The sequence below is a fragment of the Cibotium barometz genome, chromosome 46 (genome assembly GCF_041138505.1).
Source record: "Cibotium barometz isolate CiBa-2024 chromosome 46, ASM4113850v1, whole genome shotgun sequence".
NCBI classification, from domain to species: domain Eukaryota; kingdom Viridiplantae; phylum Streptophyta; class Polypodiopsida; order Cyatheales; family Cibotiaceae; genus Cibotium; species Cibotium barometz.
In genome coordinates this window covers 23,087,786-23,111,399 of record NC_141091.1, presented here as the reverse complement: position 1 = coordinate 23,111,399, position 23,614 = coordinate 23,087,786, and the positions used below count along the sequence as shown (strand labels likewise).

Sequence of the window (23,614 nt, the reverse complement as noted above, 5' to 3'; positions counted from 1 at the left end):
TTTGGTATTTTTGTGTATTTAAAATACAAACAATTCTTTCAAAAAAATACCTTTTTAAAAAAAGTCTATTTTTGAAATCACTTACCTCCTTAGATAATATTTTTGTTTTTCTTCTTAGCCATAATTTCCTCGTAGCAAACTTTGAACCAAATGACAATGAAAGAAAAATTCAAAATTGTAACAAATAACAAAGTAATCAAGAAAATGCATACCTTACAGAATTAAACTCAAGAAAAATGCTCCAAATTAAAAAAAATGCTCTTGTGGCTCTCTTAGCGACAGACCCTTGGAATGTGTCTCTAAAAAGGACTTCCTCTCATCTTTTAAGTCCCATATTTTATAATAATTAATAAATTTTAATATTTATATTAATATTATTATTTTTGAATCTAAGCATTAAAAGTAAGTTATTTGGATTTGAGATTACACTCCACTTTGTAGCTTAGACCATTGTTTTTTAGAGAAACTTAGAGGTGTGAAGTTCCTAGTCATGGCAGGGCAACAAAAGTCTCTCTCAAGCTCATTTTGCTCTTTTCAAGTGCCTGTATCCGTACTCACTCCTAAAAGTCTGAGCCAATCTATCAGTGATGATGATGTTACAAGCCCACTATTTGCTAATTTATCAAATTCTGATACCGATGTTCCAGTTTCTCCATCATTAGTTCAGCCTATTCGTGTGGAGACAACCACTCCCTTGAGAAGAAAAGACAAGTTTTTGCATCGCAATGCATTGAGAGAGGCATGTAGGGTGTATTGTTGTAAAAAAAACTGCTTGAGGACACTTGGATTCAGAAAAATTAAGCAGGAACGTGAAAACTTCTTTGCTTTAAAACGTGCTCAACAAAATACAGCATTACATGGTTTTTTATTAAGGTCTGGAGAGAAGATAAAATATACAGTTTCTGGCACGATTGTGTGTCGAAAGTGTTTTTTTCAAGTGTTTTGTTTAAGCAATCAGCGGATGCAAAAGATCTTAAAGCAGTTGCAACGGGTGGAAGAAGATTCACGGTACTCATTTAGTACACGTGAGACTCCTCAGCTGTGTTTTCTCAAGAGCTGGATGGAACGATTTGTCACTTACAATGGTGAGCGCATGCCAAATTCAAAATTCACCCATTTGCCTGATAATTTTACAAAGGGAGAAGTTTACAACCTCTACGTGGAAACGTTGAAAGGAAGAAACATGTCATCTCTTTCATTTACTTCATTTCTTAGAGTTTGGAAACAATATTTTGCTGATGTGAAAATTCCCAAGAAAACTAGAATGGGGATTTGTCAAATTTGTGCAGAGCTCAAAGCCAAAAGAGATGTTGCAAAGACATTTGAAGAAAAAGGTATGTTTGATTTGTGTTTTTTGTACGTTTTAATTTATGAATGAGAATTCCAAGTGGTATAATTTAAACTAGCTTTACATTGTTTTGAGTTTTCAGGTCCTATTCTACAAGCACTTAAAGCTCATCGAGAACAACAAAGTACAGAGCGTCAAAAGCTAGCAAAGCATCGAAAGAAGTGCCTTGAGCAGAAAGAAATGTATTTGGGATTAGTCATAGATGGAATGGATCAAAAGAAGACATTGATACCCCATTTTATGCGTGCTCCAAAGAATTTGAAGGAAGAGAATTTCATACAACTACACGTTGTTGGAGCCCTCATCTTTAATGGCATCATGACATCAAAAGTTTTTATAAACTTTCCAAATTTACACAACGACCCTAACTTGACCATCACCATAATTCAGAAAATAGTAAGTGAATGGCAAGGAGAATTACCTAGCACACTTTATGTGCAGCTAGATAATACGGCAAGGGAAAACAAAAATCAAATAGTGCTTGCTTATTTGAGTATGTTGGTGCAGCAGAAAGTTTTCAAAAAGGTCAAACTTGGATTTTTGTTGGTGGGTCACACTCATGATCAAATTGATCAGATGTTTAGTAGGTTTTCAGTCAAACTTGCTAGGAAAAGTGCATTTGACCTTCCAGAGGTGTGCATAATTCTTAAAGAAGCTTATGATCCTACGCCAGATTTTAGAGAGTTTGCAACAGGTGGAGATTTTGCAAGCCCTGCATTCGCTTAGCTTAATGACCATAGTTTCCAACATCAATTCAAAATAAAAGAAAAAGAAGCCGAAACACGTTTGTGGTGTAAGAAGTACTCTAACTCAGAGGCATGGCATCCTCAGGATGGTTTGAAGTTTTTACTCAGTGTCCCAGAACGACAAATTCTTCAGGCAGCAAAAATGCTTTTGGCATCAAGCATTGAAGCAGCAAAAGCTCAAAAAGAAAAGCGACCCATCAATTATCAGCAATGTTTGATAGAAATTAAAGAGACCATACAATCAGCACATGTGTATTTTCCAGCTTGCTCACGTGGATGGTGGAATACATTTTTTCATGAGCAAGAAATCTTGATTGAGGAAGTTCAAAGCAATTCAAGATCACTGATAAATCTGGAGCCCTTTCTTTGGAGAGTACAAGAACTTGAAGACCGTGATGATAATATTCAAATGCCAAATCAACAAACAGAATTGCCTGAAGAATTGCAAACATTGGTGCATGGGGAGACTCGCGAAGCGTATGTTGGTGCTAGAAGGACTAGTCAACGACGACTGCAAGAGAAGGAAATGTGGGAAGGAAATATTGAGGAGCTCACTGTAGGTGCAATGATTGCAGTGTTAGCAACAGATGATGAAAGCGGATGTCCTTTTTGGTTGGCAAAGGTACTTAAAGTCCTTGAGGAAAATGGAAAAGTAAGCTCAATTGAGGTCCACTGGTACAAGGTCAATGGAGATGATGCATTATCAGGAAAATATTATCCAGAGATGATTCGAGTAAATAAAAAGGGAAAGAAAGCAAATCGTAGTCAACGTCGCGTGGATAGCCTAAGCATGGAGGATGTGGAAGTTCTTGTTTATGGTTTTACCTTGAAAAAGTCGGGTCATCTACGAGAACAAACCAAAAAAATTCTTCTGGAGAAAGTCAAAGATTTAACACGAGAGGCATAAGACCTCTCATTGTAACCAATTTTGTGGACATTATTATTTTATTGCAAATTGAGTATTTTTTTCTCAAAAAATGTGTGATTTTATGAGCAGCTCTATCATCTTTCAAAGTATTGAAGTGTAAAACTTGCACTTTTTAACAGTTTTTTTTAAGCTTTTTAGGAGCTCATACTCTTTTTAGTTTAAAAAATAGTGTTTTTTGAGATATTTTAGCATTTTCAAAAATGGGTTGTATTTTTGATGGTTTAGTTGTACTTTCAAATGGCTGGATGTTAAAGGGTCTTAGGAAAAATCAAAGGGTGTTTGTAGTAAAACTTAATAAGGTTGATGAGGAGGTTACAAATAAAGGCCTAGATTAGCTAGAGGAATACAAAGACCTCTTTCCAAAGGAGCTCACTCCGATGCCTCCATCTAGGGAAATAGACCATGAGATTGAGCTTATTCAAGGAGCATAACCAGTGGGCCAAATAGGCATATAAGATAGTTTTTGAGTGCATTAAACTCAACAAAAAACTTTGATAAATGTTGAAGGTTTGTCAGACCAAGTGTATCACCTTAGGGAGCTCCAATCTTGTTCTAGAAGAAGAAAGATAGAACCCCGAGGCTATGTATTGTGACTATAGAAGTATGAATCAACTCACATTGAAGAACAAATATCTTATTCCTAAGATTGTTGAACTTTTGGACTAACTTCACGGAGCCAAAATTTTCATGACAAAGATTAATCTAAAGTTGGGCTATTATCAAATTAGAGTCAAGGAGGAAGATATCCCAAGATGACATTTAACTCCAGGTATGGACATTATGAATATACTATCATGCCATTTGGATTGACCAATGCCCCAACCACTTTCAATAGGCTTATGTAGAATCTATTAAGGAAACAACTTGACAACCATGCCTTAGTGTTTTTTAATGATATGCTAATCTACTCAAAAGATGAAAAAGAGCATGAAAGCCAGGTTAGGGAGGTCTTGCAAATCCTAAGGGATCATCAACTCTTTGCCAAGAAGAGTAAATGCACCTTCTTTGCAAACAAAATTGAATACTTGGGATTTATTATCTCTACAGATGGGATTTCAGCAGATCTAGCAAAAGTACAAGATATAGTGGACTGGCCCAGAACCTCAAAATGTGAAGGTAGTGTCATCATGCATGGGCATTGGGTAAAAGGTGGATCTATGTAGAAGCTTCTTCCAAAGAAAAATCCAACACTCTGCTTTCTTTGTTGACACTTTCCATTATGCTTTCTTTGACTCTCTTCTCTTTTTTGTGTGTGTCTTTTCTTGTTTTCTGATTGCTTGTTGATGAGTGCATGTGTTGGATAGGAGTGGTTATAGGTTCTTTCTTGCATGAGCTTCCCCTCTTCTTTCACCTCTTGTGAGTAAGGTCCATAGTATAGGAATCCTTGTTCTCACATCCAACAAGGTGGTTCAAGCTCTTCCTCTGCACCCCATTGCTATGGAGATCTATTGTATGACAACTGAGTGCAGATTTGCATGATGGGCTAGTATACCCACAATCGGAACAACCGGGAAGTTGCATTTCACATCTCTAATTAGGGAAGTCCCAATGACATGTTTTGGCAAGGCTAGGCAAGATTTTAATTGACATATATGTGGCATTAAAAGAGCAATATTGCAAGTGATTATATGTATTACCTTCATAACTCTCTACATTGTTTCAGACTTAGACTTATAGAATCATCCATCCATCGATCTTTCCACTTTTATTGAACATGGTACCCCTAGATAAGGATTTTGTACTAAAAATGCGTGCATAAAGGATTAGGTATGTAGTAGGCTGAACACAAATTGGTACCAAAGATGTCTTCGGTCTCTAGAAACACATGAAAGGGCTTGCGGGCGAGAAAGCCATTGGGCCAAAACAACACATGATCTTAAAGGGATTTCAAAACCTAATATCCGACATGTCTTCAAAGGTGACCACTTTGTGGCCGTGGAAGTACTTGACCATGTTCTAAATAGTGAAAGTTACGATCTTCACCATTTAAGATCAAAGACCAACCACTCTTTTCATATCTGTAGGTTCTTGGGCACCTCCTTTAAGATGAGGATAATGAGTTGGAAGAACCATCATGTGGAAATGATAGCGGGGTCAGAGAGACCTTGCCATAGTAGAGGTCATTAAAATTCTTCATTTAGAGCCACATCTCTTTGGTGGTGAGGGGTGCGGGCCCTTTTCCTTCCATATGCAAGAATTACACCAAGACGACCTCCTTTTAATTGGCATGAACTTGGGATTAGTGCGGATTTCTTTGGTGCGTCCATGTATTTCTACGACATAAGGACATAGGGAATTGGAATACTATGTGACCTACAGTTGGGTAGTCCTTGGGATCAATAAACTACATCCTCTGATGTGCCACAAAGAAAATAAGGAACCATGTGTTGGATCATCAAACAGATTTTGGCCATGTCAAAGGGTGTATCAAGGTGACTATGGAAGTTTTTTTGGAATGTGAGATCCCACAAAATTGGTGCGTATGTCAATTGCGATGCATGGATAGACAAGGATACCCGCAGGTCCTTCCCTTTGTCTTCACTAGTTCTTGAGTTGTCTACAATTGAGATTCGGCCCCTCTTAGAATGATTTGAGGATATGGGGCTCATGGATGTAGTTGAGGCTTCCCATGGAAGATGTTATAGGTATCTTGATAGGAGGGTTATAGGTGTGGGTTAGATTTAGGTCAGTTGTTGGAGAGGTGCTTAGGTTTGGCTCTAGGGGATTTTCTTTGTTGCCCAAACTATCCCTACCAACAAGGGGAATTGATTGGCTTGTAGGGCTTCTTCTCTAGAAGACTGGTGCTGCCCATCATAGGTACTTACTGAGAGCTCATTAAGTCATCCTCCTCATCTTTAAGCTTATGGCTTTGTAAAAAGGCAAAGGCCTCCTATGCCTCATCCATGGAGATCTCCTACAAGTAAGCCACATGGATGGTTTGAATGGTGGCTTCAGTAATGGTGGTGAGGGTTTGTTTGAGGTAAGAGTAGACTATATGATATAGTGGAGGATGCCCATTATTATATGCTAAAATATACAAGTGAATGGGTGTGTGCGGGAACAACCCTTAGCAAGAGGCTATAAAAGAGAGTCTGTAAATGAGTGGGTGGCAGTGAAAAGGTGAGAGGTATCTACTAGGAGAGAATAAAGGGTAGCATGAGAAGATCTAGGATGTGTCACGAAGATATTCTGGGAAAAGTGAAGATGTGGAGAGAATCAAAGCTAAGGTGTCCCCCAGATGTAGGGGAGGTCGCACAAATCAAGGAGAAATCAATGGGATTAGATGCTTGGCATCTTGTGGATGTAAACACTATAAATTGAGGCATTGGCCTAATCAGTATTTGCTGGTTTTTGAGTATCCATGCCTACATTAAGCTATCAGTTAATTGCTCACTAATATTAATCATCGTCTAATCACTTGCTCTAATGATGCTGATTCTTGTATTTGATCCACCATAGCTCATTACATTGCTGCAAATTTAACTTGGTATCAAAGCCTAGCTTAGGATCCATCCAATTTTTGAGCCTATTTATCTTGCTAAATCACCCTATTAATCTTAATTTAGGAGATATTCACCTTTTTAACCTCTTTTCAACTATTTTCTGTACCCCCCAGTTGGTGGAGGAGCTCTCTCTTCCTCCAACCTCAAAATTGGCTCAAGATCTTTTAGCCATAGCTAGCCACAACCCACAGGCTTCAGCTTCATCAAGAAAGCACGCCAAACCGCCATTGGGAGCAACAAAAATTAGCAAAATCGTCGGTGCCTTTTTCTGACAGTAAATCTACAAAATTGGATTCACTACTTGCAATTGGGAGCAAAGGAGCTAGCCCAAAGGGTTTTTTGATGCTGCAAACACACATATGTGGTCAAAACTACGAAACAACATCGCCAACAACCGATTTTAGCTCCATATTACTCACAGAAAGTAGTTCTTGTAATCTTAAGATTAAGCATTCAATGTCTAATCAAATCCTTTGGTTCTTAGCTTGATCCTCTACTAGACTAACTGCTAATGATGCTCTTGAAAGGATCTGAGCTCATTTGAACTCTAAGGCCCCATATCTGGCCTCCCCGCACACTCTATTTTTTGCACATAAAACAGGGGATTATTTTACTAATCAATGATTAATCAGTATTAATCACTATATTTTGATGAAATTGAGGGTTCAAAATTATCATTGGGTATCTGATACAGATCCCTATCACTTCAGATTGCAATTTGGAGATGGTTTGATACTCTAGCCATTCAGTATACAGAGCTCAGCTACACTTGGCTTTATGTAATTTTTGGTAAATTTATGCTGATAAATCTGTTGTATAATCATCATTTAACACCAGATTTGAGTTGTAAAAGGGTAGGCACTGCCCTTGAATCTTGAATTGGATCAAGAGGTAAGACCCCCTTCACATTATCATGAGCACAGCATAAGAAATAGCTAAATTTAATAGGGAGCAGTTTCATACATGGCAAACAAAGACCATGTATTTGCTCATGAGGAAAAATCTGTGGGGGCTAGTTGAGGGAAGAGATGAGTTCCTAGAGGTGATTGGGGAGAATGAGTGGAAGAGAAATAATGAGAAAGCATTAGGACTCATTTCACTCAGTTTAAATGATGAGATCATTCACCACATCACAGGGATACAACAGGCAAAAGATGCATGGGATGAACTTAATATATTATTTGGCACTCAAGCAAAAAAATCAAAGTAAATCTGCTAATGCAATTCTACAAGCTTGATATGAAGGAAAGTGAACCTCTAACCACACACTTGAACAAATACAAAAGCATTAAGTACAGCCATTGGTAAGAAGGTAGAGGATGATGAGGCACTAGTAGTGCTTCTGTGAAGAGTGTGGACAAAGGAGAATATGAAAACATTGTGGCAACCTTAAAGAATGTACCTGAATTGAAGCTGTATGAGATAGAAGGAGCTCTACTCGAGAAAGAGACCAAGGTCAAAGGGAAGAAAGAGGTGGACCCAACAACTAGAGAGGAAAAAGCATTCTTCACCCGAGGATGAGGATGAGGAAGAGGCAGGGGAGGAGGAAGAATCTTCACTTGCCACCACAACTGTGGGAAGCCAGGACACAAGGCAAGAGACTGCTATAGCAAACCTAGTGAAGAAGGATCGACATCGGCAAACTTCATGTGGAGACTCCTAAGGAAGTGGAGTCAAATCATCTTTTCTGAGAGAGAAAGAGAGAAAAACCCCACAACCCAATGTAACCTGCCCCAACAAAGTAAAACCACCTCTGAGCCACCGATGATGTAGGCCATGTGGTAGATGTATATGTGAGCACTTTAGTCAAGGTTATGGGCACTTGTAGAGTAAGCCTTGGACACATAGAGAGAGAGTGTCAAGGACTATGAGTTAGGGTATTGAGGCACTGGTCGTAGGTTACCAAGTAAGAGGAAAACTTGGTATAGGGCCCAAGTGTGCTAGGATTATTCACTTGAGGGGAGGTGTTGAAATATACAAGTGAATGGGTGTGTGCGGGAACAAGCCCTTAGTAAGAGGCTATAAAAGAGAGTCTGTAAATGAGTGGATAGTAGTGAAAAGGTGAGAGGTATCTACTGGGAGAGAGAATAAAGGGTAGCATGAGAAGATCTAGGATGTGTGGAGATATTTTGGAAAAAGTGAAGAGGTGGAGAGAATCAAGGATGAGGTGTCCCCCCAGATGTAGGGGAGATGGCACAAATCAAGGAGAAATTAGTGGGATTAGATGCTTGGCATGTTGTGGATATAAACACTATAAATTGAGGCATTGGCCTAATGAGTATTTGCTAGTTTTGAGTATCCATGCCTACATTAAGCTATCAGTTAATTGCTCATTAATCTCATTTTTAATCATCGTCTAATGATGTTGATTCTTGCATTTGATCCACCATAGCTCATTACATTGCTGTAAATTTAACTTTATAGAGCTGGAAAAAAATAGACTTCACTGGTTCATTGGATTGACATGATTGCTCCCTATTGAGGGGGTAACACCCCTCTTCTTGCCTACTACTGTGCTATAATGTTTTCTACCTCATCATATAATATGGCTACTACTCACACTGCATCTTGTAAGAAAACTAGTCATTCTTCCACTTGAGATTTTCATTTAGATAAGATTAGGGTGTATAGAAATGGATTAGAATCAACATCTTGGTATGCTAGAAATGCAAGAAAGAGATTAACACTAATAATAATGCTAATGACAAAAATGAAGCATAATGACAAGAAAAGATGTTTAGCATAAAAACTCATGTTTGATCCATAATATTAAATAAAGTTCCTTTTGTAAGCTTGAGTATATCTCTTGTAATATTGAGTATATCTCCATTAGCCATTAATTTGTGACTCATAAGCTTGATTAATTCCTCCCTAATCTTCCCTAGATTTAAGCACCATATCCCTTGAAGTGAGCACCCATATGACATCCTTCCCACTTCTTTTAGGTACCTACTTTTGGCCTCCATATGAAATGGTTCATCTTTGGGATTCCTTTGACCCTTTGGACCATAGTCTATGACTTATGTAACTCATTCAAATATTTAAGGGTCACATACCACTTCCGCTAGCTCCTAACATTTACCCAGCATCACTTGCTATTTTAACACTGCCCCTCAAGTGGTAAACTATTACCACCATACATACATTGGATCTACCGTCTTTATCATTTTCTAGAGTGGTCAGGCTCCTCATAGGCTATAATTTTGGCTTAGAGCATATATTTTTACACAAGGGTAGGAATACAATGAGTGGGTTTAAACATAATGTTAGGGGGTACCCTCTTTCATCAACTAGAAGAGTCTTTCCGATGATTGGCCTCCTTATTGGGAAGCCCCTTCATTTGGCTCTTCTTTCATCTCATGATGTTTGCTTGAGTGTTATTTAGAGTCTTCTTCTTGTTACATATTTCTCTATGTCACTTAGCTTTTGCCACAAAAGTTACACTTCGCTTTGGCTCGTGGTTCTTTTGTGAAGAATTCTTTCTCCTCTTAGTGTGATGAAGATCCACTTACTTTGACCATTAGACAAAATTTGAACTAAAAAAGGACTCTTTAAGAAGAGCTATGCTGTCACTTTTCTTTTTAAAAAAGAGATCATGGGTGAATCTTATACATCTTATGTCAAAACCCCGACATTTAACATACCATTGGAAAGCCCTAAAAAGTAGATTCGAAATCTACCATCTTTGATAAATGTAAAGTTGATATACTTAAGTTATGCCTTCCCCACTAAAAGGTAGATTCTAATGAATGCAACATCCATGTTATATTTATGCCTTCCCCACTAGAAGGTAGATTCCAATGATTGTGACCTCCATGTACATGGATGTCATAATCATTAAAATCTACCTTTTAGTGGGAAAGGCATAACTTGAGCATATTAAATCCAAATTTTTGGAGCTAGTAGATTTAGAATCTACTTTTTAAGGGCTTTCCAAAACAATATGTCAAATGTGAGGATTTCTACATAAGGTTCATCCCATGGCCCCCTTTTTCTAGAAAAGTGATGACATAGTTCTTTTTAGAGGACTCCTAATGTTTGAGTCTCTTTTATCAAGGTTGCTTCAATGCCAGTGAAGGTTGGGTCAGGTAGCCACCATTAGTAGAATACTTCCAAGGCCATGATCTTGAGAAGGATTGTTATAGCATCCTCCTCTTCCACCCTCCTCTTTCAGTAGAGACCCAACACATACAAGTTGTTTCATAACACTTTTCATTTTATTTAAATGTGCTTGGAGTGACTCACTCTCTTTGATTTCCAACCCCAAAATTTTTGGACTAATTTTGGAGTTCTTTTATTTGGTACCAAATGGATTCTACTGTAGTTCATCCCATGCTCCTTTAGAGTTATCTTCTAATGCAACGTGATGGATGAAACTAGCCCTAATGAAATAACGGCTAGAGCTCTCTTGTATCTTCCTAGCCAAAACCTTTTTCTTCCCCTTCTAATCCAAGACATTTCTCCCTTCCACTTACTATTCCCCAAAGCCCAACTTTCATGAGAACAAAATTAAGTATGGAGATATGCTTTGTATGTGATTAATACTCTCAAATTCAAAAATTGTAAAACCAAAAAATACCCTGGTTTGGGAGAATAACTTAGAGTACTAAACTAAGAGGAAAATTGATAATGCATAAGTTTTTATCAACACTCCAATAGTAAAGTCGAAAATTGACTAGAATTAGCACTAATTATCCTATTAACATAGGTAATTTTTTGTTAGCATAGTAGAGAATGATTTGTCAATTAAAGCCTCACCACACTCGAGAGCATAAAATATCTCAAACCGAGAGGTTAATCTACCATAACCTAGCCCACAATTGCATAAAAAAGATGTGTCACTCATCTCGTTAATTGCTTGTGCTTGGATTCTTCATAGGAGACCTTGTTGTTTTATGAAGCCACACTCCAAGCTCCACTCCAACGCTGCCGTCACACTCCAACGGAAGCTTGACCCTCTTCTCTCACTCACTCTCACACACACTCAATCTCTCACACACATGCAAGCAAGCACACAGGGGCTGAAACAAGCAAGAGGCAAGAAAGAAATCAATATCATAGGAGATTAGAGAAGAAGACTACTCTATTGAATTAGCATAAAAGAATGAATGATGACACAATGACCCTTAGCTTGGCCATAGCCTTCACACCTTGGGTGGCCATACTTGAAAAATAGGTCCATGACTATCCACCAGGAAACCTAGTCTTATGTAATCACTTAATCTAAGAATACAATCTCCATTATTAATCTAGTGGCGCCACTTTTCATAGATAAGCGGTAATTACACCTTGGGCAGCCATACTTGAAAAATAGGTCCATGACTATCCACCAGGAAACCTAGTCTTATGTAATTACTTAATCTAAGAATACAATCTCCATTATTAATCTAGTGGCGCCACTTTTCATAGATAAGCGGCAATTACACACATAAAATATACAATGATGTTGGAGAGGTTTCCAATGAGGGTTAATGATATGAGTGAGCAGAGAATTGACCATGAGTCAAAAAAGGTTGTAACCTTTTGATGTAACACCATGGCCAAATGAGCCCTCAAGTGTGATGTGTGGAGAGAAATCTTGGGCTCTCGGACTCACCGAATGAGTGAGTGAAGTTGAAATGGCATAACTCTCACCCCCACATGTAACCCTATTCCTATCGAAGTGTAAATTCTCAAACCAAAACCAACATAGTGAGCCTAGGAGACAAAGGCAACTGACTACTACAGCACATGACTAGGAGTATAGACCTAGTGAATGACATGTATGAGAGAGGGGCGAAGACAGTCGGGGAGAGAAATATGACATAATTATTTGAGAGGGAGAGGGCGATACAGAGTCGAAGGGAGTGAAAACAAAAAAACATGACAACATCACATCCTCTACATCAAGGTTACTGCTTTAAACTAAAAATAAAACCAAGTTCATTCATTTACAACTTCCAAATATAGAAGTGTGAAAACCATCATCTTCACTACTATGGGCCTTAACTGTTGAGGTGTAGACACAAAGTAAGTGAATGGTGTTCGTACCCTTCCGCACTTCCTCTAGCAATACATGCTCAGACGATTCATCAATAAAACCATGAGCTCGCCATATCACAATTAAGCACACCATTTTTGCCTTAACTTAAGAAATAGCATCATCATTTCCAAGAAGTGGAAAGGATGTGAGACCTTTCCATGCTTGTGCACCATCTATGGTCTTCTGCTTGACCTCCACATTGGTGGCCTCCCTCTAGATATGTGCAACAACAATTTCAATGCTAATATTTGATAAGGCCATCACAAATTGAAACAAAGGAGGGTTTAGAGTGGTGTACTCTACTAACAAGGCTTGGTGGCAATGGTGTATAACAAAGTGTTGTGGAACTTACCTCTATATTTATAGCAATGGGAGAGGTACACTCTACTTTTCAACAAACAAAATAAAAAATAATATTTATCTTTTTTAATGTTATTAATAAAGGAATATTTTCTCAAATTTCAACACCACAATAATAATGGCATCTTTTGAACTTGTTTGGGAAAGAGCGAGTATGTATTGGAGTACCTTCACCCTCTCTCTTCTCTCCTCTTGCAGGATTTCAAACCGATGAATGCTCGTAACGTGAATACCATTCATCAATACATGAAAAAATTCTAGAATACCGGACCTTCTTGAAAATGCACAATCCATAGCGAGAGGGGGAATAGGGAGGTTAGGGGGGGGGGAGAAAGACATTGCACAATTAAACCCTCTATAATGAGGTTACTTCCACAAAGGTTACATAGGTCCCAAAATACTACAGGTCAACTGATTATCCATGCATTCAATTGTCTAAATTATGGTAGGTTCTCCTACGAGAAAAGGCATTGTAAAGCTCAAGGTCGGATAGGATAGGTTGGTGGTGGATGAACATATTCTCGCTCTGGCTTAAGCCTAGCACACGTAATTAAATGAAGTACAAGTGCTTGCATATGCAAGATACGGCTTCTTCTTGGATTTTCTATCTACAAAATCTGGACATGTACAATACGGTTCGCCTTTCACATGCACATCATATTTTCCCACATGTGCATTATCCCCGTGTGATTCGCTCTTGAAAACTTCATACTTGTGCTCCACTCTTTGCACTTCTTCTACCACCGTAGCTTTCATTTTTAAAGCGGCCTTTATTTTTTTGGTCGCTTTCTTTGATATCGGCATGCGATACTTGACTCTTATGCCATTTTGCATACATGAGTCACCAACCTCTATGTTAGTAGTGGACCCATATGGTGGTTCTTTTAAAGTTGCAGTTGTAAAGAACCTTGAATCCCCACTCCTACGTGATGGGGTGGCCATAACACTTTCTGCATTCTTGCTCTCCACTTGGTATCCACCTTCCCATAATGAATATACCTCCTTGTCTATGAGGTTGGTTCCTATATAGCAATTGGCCATATCTTGGGTGTGGTGGATTGGGCTTTGAGTCTATGTTGGTGTCCACAATATAGCAATGAAGCACGTGGTCAAGGAAGAACCACATCCATTGTCTAATAAGACCATTAGGGTGCTTGTGATGATAGCCTTCAAAGGAAGGTGCATGCACACCCTTCGCAGATCCAGCTATGTGCTGCCCCCACCTCTTACCCTCACGAGGCATTATGCTACATGTGACCTTGCTCCCAATCCATGTCCTTTGGATTGCACACATTGCTTCATTCACATTCTTGTGCTCAATGACATTGCCCTTTGTGACTTTCGTTGCTCTTTCTGGAGTACTGCTTATAGCATGCTCCTTGAAAATTATCTTCCATGGCCTCCCAGCATACTTGCAATCTCTTTGTTGTACTCTGGTCAATGCGTGGACTCATCATCAATATCAATGACCACAGCGGGCGGTCTCTTGTAACATAGGGGCAGGCGCCTTATACATGGGTGTTCCTTCAGTCGCCTGATTAACTATTTGGACCTCTTGGGTTGGACTTGTAGAGCACCGTTCTTTTAGTTTCTCCAAGCCTATGGTCCTCTCCGTATGTGCTTTCCTTGAGAGTAAGAGACTGCCTTTGTACTTTACAAAATTGCATTTGCCATATTGGTAGTACATGCATCGTATAGAGAAATCTTACATCTATATCCTTTCCTTACAAGCCAACTTCCATGCTTGCTTTCCCTAGGTTTGTTCTTGGGCTATTTAGACCATCATTCTTCTCTCTATCATTGTCATGACTGAACCCAAATCTGCTATGCGCACCTCCCACAAGCTCAACCAATACTCTATTTTGCTAACATATTCATATCCATCACATGACCATTGCGCCACCATTGACAAATCAATCGAGCCTCCACTGATGCAACTTCACCGGTAGGAGCCATGCGCCACTTCTCGCACATTTCTTTGTACTCTCCTTGAAATGTAATTTATACATAACTTTTTTGTGTGGGAAACCATGCTCTGCTCCGAATGAAATAGGCAATACCTCTCCCTATTTATCGAGACGTTATTTTTTCACACGTCAAATTGCATTCCAGTTAGCCTGGGCCTCGTCTACCGTGAAACCAAAGAAATCTACCCTTTCACAACCATGGTTGGTCATCACTTCATTAATACATTCCCAGAAGTGACATTGGGCCTCCATATCCTTCTCTGTCATTTCACATGTCGCCAATCGTTAGAAGATCTTGCATGCTGCATGAAAACTCTAGTCATTTAATAAGAGGTAGCACAATTGACCAACTCTAACTGCCTAAATACTCTACATTGGTAATATGCTACCTTGAATCATACACATGACAAGCCATGGTCACCCAATCTTATGCTCGTCGAGTGTGGTCGAATTGTATGTCACTGGTCGCCAGAGCTGATCCATTGCATTCGATTCACCAAATCCAACCTTGAAGTGTGTCCAATGGTGGACGTCTTGAAAGACATGGCACTTGTCACCTGAGGATCCTTGACTTAGGAAACTGCTTTTGTGGAAGAAGTCATAAGTGCACTATAGCTTTAGCTTCAAAACTACATCCAAGCCAAAGCTCTCCTTTGCAGGTTGCTAATTGTCTGCCCTCCAAAACCTAAAAATCAAAATGTTTAAATATCACAATGTACTTATTTAGATTTTAATAACTCTTTTACACAAACATAATTGCCCCCAGATTAGTCTACTAGCTGTCTTTACACCCTGTGGTTCTTTAAACGCGGGCAAAGTTCATTCACACACTTCAAACTACCTAGGCAATGGCTTCTCCGACATACTCCAGAGAAGGAAATGTTAGAGGTTTGTGGCTTTGACCACCAATGGGGATCATACTTATGCTCCATTGAGTCCATTCCTAAGCGTGTTGTTCCCATGGTTGGCGGGAACTCAAATGCGATATCACCATTATACTGCCTAGGAATCTCCACAGCGGCCTTGATAACCTCTTTGACATTCAACAAAATCTTTGTTAATGTGTTTCCCTGCTTCATGCTCCAAAGGTATTCCAAAATTCTCTTACCATCTCCTCTTGCAAATAGTGGATGAGCCTGATGCATTGGTTTTGTTGTTACCTTGAAAGGGGCTACATAAATCTATCACATTAATGAGTTGTTGGAAGAGACCTCTGGGCGGCGGGCTGTCTAAGATGGCTATTGGTTGTGGGTTTGAGTTCAACGAAGCATCAACTATTGCAGAGTAATTGGCTAAAAGAGAGTCCTCAAGTATATAGAACTCCTCCCCTTCATGATTAGAGGTTGCCTCGAGAGAGAGATGCAACTCTCCGGACCCAATATTTACTATGGCTTGCAATCCATAGAGTGAGTGGGGAGCTACTTGTTCCTTCAAAAACTTTACACTCATGAGAACTCGTCCATTTTTAAAACTTAGATTTTCTTATTAGAAGATGGGAACATGATTGTACAACTCATTATAAAGAGAAACAAAAAAGTACACAAGAACAAGAAAGAATGACATAACATGTACCAAGTACACATGTGTTGAACACCCTTAAATAAGTTGGCCGTTTTTATTTCAACTGTTATAAAATAATTATTATTTTTGAAAAAAATATTAATTTTAAAAATTATTTAAAAATATTAATTTAAAAAAATAGCATTCTTGCATTCTCTCCCCTCTTCTCTCCATCACTCCTTAATCTCTCTCTCCCCTTCTCTCTCCATCACTCCTTAATCTCTCTCTCCCCTCCTCTACTCTCTCCCTCCCCTCCTCTCTCTCCCTCATCATGGTTTACAAGATGAACATTGAGAAACATAATCATCATTAAGCTATAAAAAACTTGACAAGTACATCAAAAAAGTTGGCATTATGAAGTAGCGCCAACATTATTACATCGAAGAAGTTGGCATTATGAAGTAGCGCCAGCATTATTACTACATTCAATACTTCGGAAACACACTCATTAGGCTCTACAATTAGGCTCTACAATTAGGCTCTACATTCATTGGGCTGAATTCCTTATTAGTTGCTCGTTTTCTTTGTTGTTGATGACTCTGTATGTCCTCCAGTAAAAGCAATTGTTTGCACTTGATATATCATTGGAAGGTCGTTCTTTGCTTGATTATTTACTTTAATTCCCATAATAAGCTCCCTGAAACTTCTCTAGCTTGGTACCAGTCTGGATTGTTTGATTCCTTCTTGTACATCTCATCAAGCATCATGTATCCTTGCAACAAGATGATACACTCCACGATAACAATGGTGTGGCCATGACAAAAGCACAAGAGAGGGGTGGCACAAAGGGCAGCGTGAGGATGCGTTCAAGATTAAGGGAAGATGCGTAGAAGGAAAAGAGGGAGGGCACGTTGATAGAGGAGAGGTGGGGCGCGAGTGCGCGTTGATGGAGGAGAGGTGGGGCACGAGGCACGTTGATGAAGGATAGGGAGGGGAGGGACCACTTGGGCAGAGGGCTTACTTACAAAGGGTTTTGTGAGCCCTCCACAGGCCACTTGTGTGGCCTATCACATGCAGGCCATGCAAGCTACGTGGCCTGTGGGACACAGTCCACGTAGTGTGGCTTGTGTGCCATAGTCCATGATGCTGCATGGCCTATGGCATGCAGGCCACGTGACGCTGACGCATGTAATGCTCAGGTGTGGGCATTACATGTGGTCTACACAGTCCACATGGTTGCCATGTGTAATGCCCAAGTGGCAAGGCACATGGATTGCATAGTTCACATGGCAACCACGTGAAGTGCGCAATCCACATGCCTTGCCACGTGTAATGCACATGGACAAATATTACACGTGGCACCAAGTCATTGGCACCATGTGTAATATGTCTACATGCACCATACGTGGCTTGCCACGTGTAATGCCTGCACTTGGGAATTACACGTGTAGTTTGCCACATAGACTGCGCAATCCACGTGGCTACCACCACATGTAGTAATGCCCGAGTGGTGCGAGCATTACATGTGGCAAGCCACGTGGACTACGTAGTCCACGTGTAATGCTCGAATGCATGCATTACACGTGGCTTGCCATGTGGCCTATGCCACATGCCACAACGCGGCACAAGCCACGCATTGTGCCATGCGTTGTGCCATGCGGCATGGCCTACATGGGCTATCCAACAGATTTAAAGCCGTTGGACAACCAATGGAGGTCTCACAAATCCCTTTGTGAGACCTCCGCCAAGCGCCCCCCCACTCTCTCAACATCATCGTGGCCCTCTCCCCCCTCTCTAGCCCCTCAACACCCTCTCTCTTGCCCCTTTCCTCCCTTAACTCACTGCCCTGTCCTCCCTAAAATGTTCCCTCTCTTCCCTTAACTCTCGTCCCCAACATATCAATCTAAGTGACAAATCCAACAATGTGGAAGGAGTGCCGGTGATGGATTAAAGTGCGCCTCCACACTACAACAACACATTCAGATTGCCCAAGTTGATTCAATCATTCAAATTCTCAAGGTGTTCTTCTTGTGAGTAATATAAATGGCACAATAATATTAAGAAATTATGTGCATATTTAATGCAATGTTAGTTTACATAATTACATCACATCTTATTTGAAAGAATGGATTTCTTGGATCAATAATGAATCATGATTAAGGACTAATTGAAGCATTATTCTCAATTATGGTTACATATCAATAAACAAAGGAAGTATATTAATTACTAATCATAGTTAAAATTTAATTCAAAAAAAGAAAGAATATGGTTGAAAAACTTATGTTTAATTTTTCAAGGTGACATCTTTCAAGCGCCTAAGTTTCAAGACAAAATGCCTCCTCGGACTTGTTTGCAATCAAAGAGGTTCACCGAAAATCAAGATGAGATTGCACTATCGCAAGACGTGGGCATATCACAAGTGGCCACATCAAGTGAGGTAACGAGCACCTCTCAATTGCAGTTGACTTTGGGGGTTGGTTCTTTGACACTCACCCCGACAATCGTGTGACCAATAGTAGTGCCATGATTGTTGAAGAAGAGGAGTTTGTAAAAGAGAGTTTTGGCCAAGTGGTTGATCGACACATCTCCATGAATTGGGTGGAGGACCACTTGGTCGATAATCATAACCACCCTCCTAGAGTGCCAATTTGTCACCTCCTTGCAAACCTGGCAATCTATACGAACATGGATTTGATCGAGGGGTTAATTAAAAGCATCAAGGAGAGCACATACCAATTAACTATGGTAACATTCATTGTCTTTGAGGGATTCCTTTGGCAAAGTGCCCATCTCATTCAACCGTCAAAGAGCAGCCGGTCTCACAACCTATCGTTGTCAAGTGAGTTTGACACAATACTAGAGGAGACCAAAGGATGGAAACACATTGTTGGGAAAATGTTTGTTGTTTGGGATGGCAACCATCGACTCAAAGCTTGGTAAGAATGGGCAAATGCCAATCGAGTTGAAAGAGGGAGGATTCCCAAGGTGAATTGAAGAGTTGGCAACCACGACTTTGGAAAAGAGTTTTTCAAAAAAGTGATCTCATACGAGGGCTAGGGTGAAAATGCTAGCAAATTCACTACTCCCAAGCTAGGAGAGATTGCTCAAGCATATATTTAAAATGGAGAGTAAGATCTCTAACTCTCTTGATGCATTAAAATTTTTTAATTATGTAGGTAGAAACATAATGCTTGTTCACAATGCAAGAAATGTAGGCTCCTTGACATATTTCCTGGTGGCGAGTTCGCTATGAGGGACATCCAGATTTCACCATCCGACTCCTTGACATAGAGTTCTTTGTGTGGACCAATCGTCACGTGTACTGGTTCCAAAATTTAAAATGTGTGTCATTCATTATTCTCTCATACATTAACCAAGAGTTTTTAGTAGATTTTTGCTCAAACCTAGGTGAACCAACAGCTCAAAGGAATTAATCAATTTCGCCATTTACTACCCAAAATCGGCGAAGTTACCAACCCTGGTCTTTTTGCTTGTTCTCAGTCCATACAAAAAATTGGGCAAAGCCCCTTTAGCAAAGGCTTGGCTATGCCCCAATCTCTCTACATTTTAAATCTCATAGCCATTATTGGTGTTGTGTACACGATGGGGGGAAAAAACAAGCAAAAGTTTAGGTGCATTTTTGCCTCATCATTGAGATTTTGAACTAATGTATCATATCTAGTTGAAGCATCTCAATAAGGGCAACAAGGAATGCCAAAATCCCACTCAAATATTGTGCTCATTAGCTCAATTTCATCCTCCATCTTTTAGCTCTATTATAATCACAGTGAGACTAACATTTAATCACTATCATTAGCACAAATTGAGCTCAATCAAGGTCAAAGTTAAAAAATTAGAGTGCTATTTCACTATGGGAAACTCTTTATTGCATCAAAATTCATCTCAACCACTTGCATTGCTCAAACTTAAGTGATTATTTCACCGCTTGAGTTTAACTCTAGCATTTAGTTTGCAAATCACTTGTAAAAGGGTTAGACACCACCTGAGCACTAAAATCAAGGCTCAAGGTAAGACCCCCTTCTCATCATGGAGCATGTAACAGTTGTCTCAAGATTTAATGGTGGTGATGGGTTTTACACATGGAAAAGCAAGACCATGTACTTGCTCATGCGTAAGGGGATTTGGCACCTTATTGAGGATGAACAAGTGGAGGTTGAGCCACTTCAAAACAACAAAGCATTGGGCCTTATCGCTCAAAATATTGATGTCAAGTACAAAACGAAGGTATAAAAAACGATACTGGTACGGGACTTTTAAATTTTGAAAAATACGTTCGATTGAGGTACGATCCACTTTAAAAAAACACTTGAAAAAAAAATATTTATACACATTTAGAGATGCAAAATCTAGAGAAGTTGTAATTTGTCATAAACTAGAAAAAAGTTGAAACACTAGTACAAAAACTCAAGAGTCATGGACTAATGAACACTCAACATGCCATAAACAAGAGTCATGGCCCCCACGGTCTACAATAGGAAATACAAAAAAGTGTGTTATGACTAGTCACAACACTAAGTACAAAAATGTCCAAAGTCTAGACTCTAGTCCTCCTCAGAGAAATCACTAGGGGAAGGAATGCCCTTGCTAGAGGTGCTCCCGTCATTAGAGGCCAACACAAAACTGCCCTCGTTAGGACATTTCCCTCATCATCGTACTTGGGATCTCTGATGCCTGCAATAGGAGCATCCTCTTCTTCAACAAAACACGTGCTAAAGTGCTCCTCGAAGTCAAGCCGGAGCCACGCGTCACATATGTAGCCACTAAGGTTGAAGTAGGGTGTATTTATAAATCATCATTAATGAGTTGAACTTTAAACTCTTGAAATCTCTACCTGTTTGGAGATCTCCATGTCATGCATCTTCTCCACCATGCGCATGTTAGCATGGCAATATACAAGCCGCTCTAACTACATGGGTACATGGTGCTAACACAGTTTCGTATCTTTGTGTGTATGAGTGAGTAGGAACTCCAGTTCCTCTCACATGCCCCCAAAGAGGAATCCTATGAAAAATAAGAGAGTTAGAAATTAGAATATAAGAACTAGTTAGTAGTTACAACTCTAGAGTATATACTATAAAGTTATAAACTTTAAAGTTAAAAGTATTATTCAATAGTCAACTGTGTGACAAGACTCTCAAAGCCACTTTTTGTACGTGAGCCATTTGATAACCAAATGACTCCCACCAAAAAAGTGGCCGGACCATTGACTCCCTAATCGAGCAAAGTGGGTTCGTGAAAGCGGCTCCCCTCTCTGATCATTATACCGAATGAGCTCTTGGAGGAAATCTATTTGCTCGTGGGTGGACATGAAGTATCCTTGGCAAGTAGGCATCTCGATCAAAAACTAGCTCCTCATCGTCGGCGAAGACCCTTGGTACTTTGTAGGCGGGATGCAACAAGGCCGCAAGACCATGGATAGGTCTATGCATCCATCGCCACCTCCTCTTCACAAGTGCCACAATCAAATCACATCGCGGAGTGGGTGGAGGCTCGTGGGATCCCTAGAATGCAAAAATTTCACTTTAAGGTTAAGCCTTTAAGGAACGAGAAAGAGATTTGAAAACATGGGACATGGGTTTACCTAATCCCCTCCATAGGAATGTCGGGGTCCTCCTCATAAAGCATGGTGGTTGCACAAATCTCTGCTAGAGCCTCTCGCACATGAAGTGGGTGAGTAGCCCCAATGTGGAGCACTCCATGTCGGCCATGCGCAAAACCCTCTACAAGGGAGTCACCGCGCAATGACAATGGCACACACCTCACGCCAAAAGGACTCTCTCATGCATAGCCATTGAACGGCTCAAGCCTTGTCCACACTAGTCACCAACTCCTCTCTTAGCCATGCGACAAAATCCAGGGAGACCATGGTCATCTAGAGCTTCAGCTGCACATTGTATAGCCGCTCTAAGAGAAGCCACATGTAGGCAAAATGCATGGAAGAGGGCTTCTTAAGTTCCAAGTCGCTTTGCTTGTGAAACATAGCGAGCACCTTTACCTTCTTTTTGAAGAAATTCACAATGGATAGGCCTTGTGCGACCACCCTCTTCACCCACTCTACCTTCAAATTCACAATGGATAGGCCTTGTGCGACCACCCTCTTCACCCACTCTACCTTCCCCACATCCTCCATGAGTAGGTTTGGGAGGCAGGAGTCCATACAATGGATGTGGGAACTCCGCCTGTACCAAGCACCCCATTTTGCGGCAATTGGACACATTGTCCGTGAGTGATGACTAGAATGACATTTTCATGTCTGACCTACAAGTAGCACAATGGCAAATGCAATGACATTCTTAGAAGTTAAAAGCTTGAACATGTTACATAAATACGAGAGAGTCGAGACTTGAGAGTTAAAACTTAAATCGCAATGCACATGTGACATGTGACATAGTAGATACCCCTATGATGGCTTGCTGGATGTGACGATAGATAAAGTCCCCCGATGTTTTTTCCCCCCCTCCTTTCTGATATCCATGGCACGTAAGAAGGTGCCAAGAGCGCATGAAACAAGGATATTCATGATACCCCTCTTCTTTCGATCACTCCATCCATATCAGAAAGGATAGAGAAACCATACTACGCCAATCCTTCCTGCACGTATGTGATTTTATCATTGATCCTTTGCCTCTCATCATCAAGCATGGTGGTGCACATCTCATGGTAGGTGATACCATGCCATTCACCATGGGATGGCCCCACCTCTGCAATGGCCTTCACCATTTTGTGCCATTGTGGAACCTTGAGCACATGGAAGGAGAGATTGCAATCGATCACCGAGCGTGCAATCTTCGCCTTCACATAGGTGAGGTTGCTAATGTTTGCACTGATGGCAGTCTGCCTCATTACCAGAGAGCTCTCCTCGTTTAGCCTCTTTGATTGGAAGTTGGAACCGCGCCCGCCGAGGCGGAGCCAGAGCCGGCGGATGGGATGGGCAAAGGAGTCACAGATGCGGAGGTACCATACATGGAAGCTCCCCCACGTCCACTTTTACCTTGGTTACGAATGAGTGAGTACTTCTTCACTATACCATCCGTAATTTCTTGGGAATATCCTTGTATGCGCCACTTCCCCACCAAACTTGGACACATGTGCAAGGAGCCTTGTGAAGCTACTTGTGTAACCCTTCCCTTCGCAAAAGTTACATGTCCATTTCCATGACCCTGAATTACCGGTAGGTTTCTCAGAGAGAGAGAGAGAGAGAGAGAGAGAGAGAGAGAGA

The 23,614-nt window shown here is 40.3% G+C and overlaps 1 protein-coding gene across 1 annotated transcript; it reads left to right on the top strand.

The window, feature by feature from the left end:
- The first annotated feature begins 402 nt into the window (after positions 1-402).
- Positions 403-23,405, top strand: LOC147612030 (uncharacterized). Its single transcript, XM_086784158.1, has 3 exons — positions 403-1,334; positions 1,431-1,678; positions 23,229-23,405. Exons 1-3 carry the CDS (start codon positions 491-493, stop codon positions 23,403-23,405), a joined length of 1,269 nt encoding a protein of 422 aa, XP_086640284.1. The 5' UTR covers positions 403-490.
- The last annotated feature ends 209 nt before the right edge of the window (positions 23,406-23,614 follow it).